This window comes from Zonotrichia albicollis, chromosome 12, assembly GCF_047830755.1.
Source record: "Zonotrichia albicollis isolate bZonAlb1 chromosome 12, bZonAlb1.hap1, whole genome shotgun sequence".
Lineage (NCBI taxonomy): Eukaryota > Metazoa > Chordata > Aves > Passeriformes > Passerellidae > Zonotrichia > Zonotrichia albicollis.
The window spans coordinates 20904632-20907495 of NC_133830.1; the positions used below are offsets into that span (position 1 = coordinate 20904632).

Consider the following 2864-nt stretch of genomic DNA (forward strand, 5'->3'; position numbering starts at 1 on the left):
TTACTTCTTTTTTGGCACTGTCTTCTTTGCCTTGGCCACTTTGGGTTTGACTGCCTTAGGCTTGGCTGCTTTGGCCTTCACCACCTTCACCTTAGCTGGGCTCTTTGCTGCCTCCTTGGCGTGGCCTGCCTGTGTGCCTCCCTTGAGACTCTTGGCTGCTTTTTTGGCTCCTGTGGCTGCTGGCTTCTTTGCCTTCTTGGTTCTCTTCTTCACTATCACCACTTTCTTGGGCTTCTTGGCAGGGCCGGCAGGTTTCTTGGCCGCTGGCTTCTTGCGCTTGGCAGCTGTCTTTTTCTTTGTTGCCTTTTCTTTTGTCTCACCTGGCTTCTTGTTCAGCTTGAAGGAGCCAGAGACCCCGATGCCCTTGGTCTGCACCCGGGTGCCATTGCTGGTGAGGCTCTTGGGCCCCAGCTTGATGTGGCTCTTGTTCTTCTCCTCATCACGGCCACCAGCAGGCAGCGCCTTCCTGAGCTTGGCCAGGGAGAGCTCCTTGCGCTCCTTGGGGGCAGACACGGCCCTGGTGAGCAGCTTGGTGACACTGGGCCCTGTGGCCTTTTGGGCCTTGGAGCCGCTCGCCGCCATCTTCGGCTTCCTGGAGGCGGCCCTGGTGCGGGGGGCAGCGAGCGCCGTGTCCAGCATGGTGCTGGCCTTCATCCGTGACCCAGGGACACCACTGCAGCTGCTGCCCATGCTCTCCCCAGGGACTGCCTCCTGTGGCCAAACCTTCCTCCTTCTATGACATGTACAGTCCAGCTCTGCGCTGTCACAGCTGCCCAAAAGGCCTCCAGCCCTCCCTCCCTTCTGCCCGCAGGAAAACCATGTTGGGAATTCCCTGGCAGGGCTGGTTTGGCTTTGGCCCTGCCTGGCCCTGCTCTGTCCAAAGCACAGTGGGATGGGCACCTCCTTGGGAAAGGAGCAAGGTTTCATTCCATGTGCCAGTAGGGATGTGGTGTGACTGGCAAATCAGCCAAACTCTACCTTTCTTCTGTCGCCTTGGTTTTTCAAGTTTTTCTAAGCCTTCTGATGTTTCCATTCTTGTAACGAACTTTCTTACACACTTGTGTAAATAACTTACTATTTTGCATTCTTTTATGGAGGAGAAATTTGATGGACTGTTGGTTTGTTCAGTGTCATTGGAGAGGTGTCACTGTCATCCTCCAATCCACGGTCACTTTTGGAAATCTATAAATGTTGGAGTCAGAAATTAAACTTCCCTCTTTTTTACCTTGACTTCCCTCTTTTTTACCTTGGAGAGCTGCATGCCTACGTTGTTTTATTTCGTGTCCTATAGCAACATTCTTCCCTCTTAAAAATGGGGATGATGCCATCCCTTATCCACACTACAGGAACACAAAAGCCTGATTGTTTTTCTGTACGCTTCTAATAAAAATAAATGCTACCTAAGCATCTACAATATGAGTTTACAGTATTTCCTGTTTGCTTTATTTTTTTCTTATTTCTTTTTAGAAAGAACTCAAACTAATTTTGCTACACCCGCCAACTCTTTTTTTCTTAACTCTTTTTTTCTTAACTCTTTTTTCTTCTAAGTAAAATATTTTTCTTAAGGATTACAGATTAATTTTACTGTACACATATTGCACTGAAACAACTGGTAACTTTTTCTTGTGCCTACTCAGAGAGCTGGCTCCTATAAATAGTATTTCACATGGCAGGCATATAATACCCATGCTCTGTGGTCTCTGCCAACAGTCTGAGGTATGGAAATGAGGTTAATATTAATCTAAAAGACATATTTTATTTGGAAACCCTCCTCAGCCTTTTCCCACGTTGCTGTGGGAGAGGTGGGAAGCAGAGATGGACAGCACTTTCATCCCTGGGAACAGATGGAAGGTGCAAAGCAGACATCTTCAAGAAGAGCTGACATTTTAAGCAGCATCGAGTCTGCAGGGAGAGATAATATAGTTCCTGAGACATAATGATATACTTGGAAGAGCAGACAAGCTTTACAGCATGCAAACTGAAAAGGCATTTTGAGCCTGAATGCTTATTTCTTTTTATCATTCTATCCCTATGTGCAATAAAGATGTTATCTCCTCCTTCAAATCTTGTCTTGCTTGTATCCCAAGATATTAATGTCCAAAATTATATCAGATTTGACTTTCCAACTTGCTTTCCCATCCTTGATATTGATGTCTGCATCTTCCCACCTTCAAGGCAATCCTGCATGTCCTGGCCATGTGACACAGGATAAAGAGAGAAAAGGTTTATTTTTTATTTGCTGTCTTCATTGCTTTTACTGATGAATGTTTATTTATCCATCAAGTCAGAATAAGCAGTCATTTGCACTGGATCCTAATTTCAATTAGGGATATTTTAAGTACTTGAGTAATAATGTCATTGTTTGTTATTAGGTTTTAAGTAACAGACATGAGTAAATAATGACAATGTAAATATAAATCTACTTAATTATCTGAGCCTTAAATGCCAGGCAATAATACCTAATCTAAAAAAAGAAACCCATGTGAATTCCTAACATCAGAGAGACCTCAGAAAGAATCTGTCTCTTATTAAATTTAAGTGGGTCAAATCCTGCAGCTCCTCAGTGCAGGGGAGAGGTTTGCTCAAGGATTTTAATGGACTACACCATGATAAATGATGACAGAGGGGGTGATAAATGCAATGTGTTGCTCATTAAGACAGACAGAGATGGGCTGGTAAATGATGGGTACAGATCTAATGATTTATTTCCAGAAGTACTGAGAAAAATTCAAGCCCTAACTTAAGCTGTACATTGCCATGATACTGAGTGAGTTTCTGCAAAACTTGGGTCTCAGGGAGTTGAATCTTACGTTATTTGTCATCTATATAAGCAGAAGTAATAGCAATAAGGAATAAAAATGTGT

At 44.1% G+C, this 2864-nt stretch overlaps 1 protein-coding gene across 1 annotated transcript; it reads right to left on the bottom strand.

Annotated features, from left to right (window-relative positions):
* On the bottom strand, positions 1-654 carry LOC102074563 (histone H1.01-like). The gene has a single exon (XM_005495780.4). The coding sequence runs from the start codon at positions 652-654 to the stop codon at positions 1-3; it is 654 nt and encodes a 217-aa protein (XP_005495837.3).
* Between the last annotated feature and the right edge of the window lie 2210 nt (positions 655-2864).

Coding starts and splice junctions, on each gene's coding strand:
- LOC102074563 (XM_005495780.4), bottom strand. CDS start 654: ATGAAGGCCAGCACCATGCTGGACACGGCGCTCGCTGCCCCCCGCACC.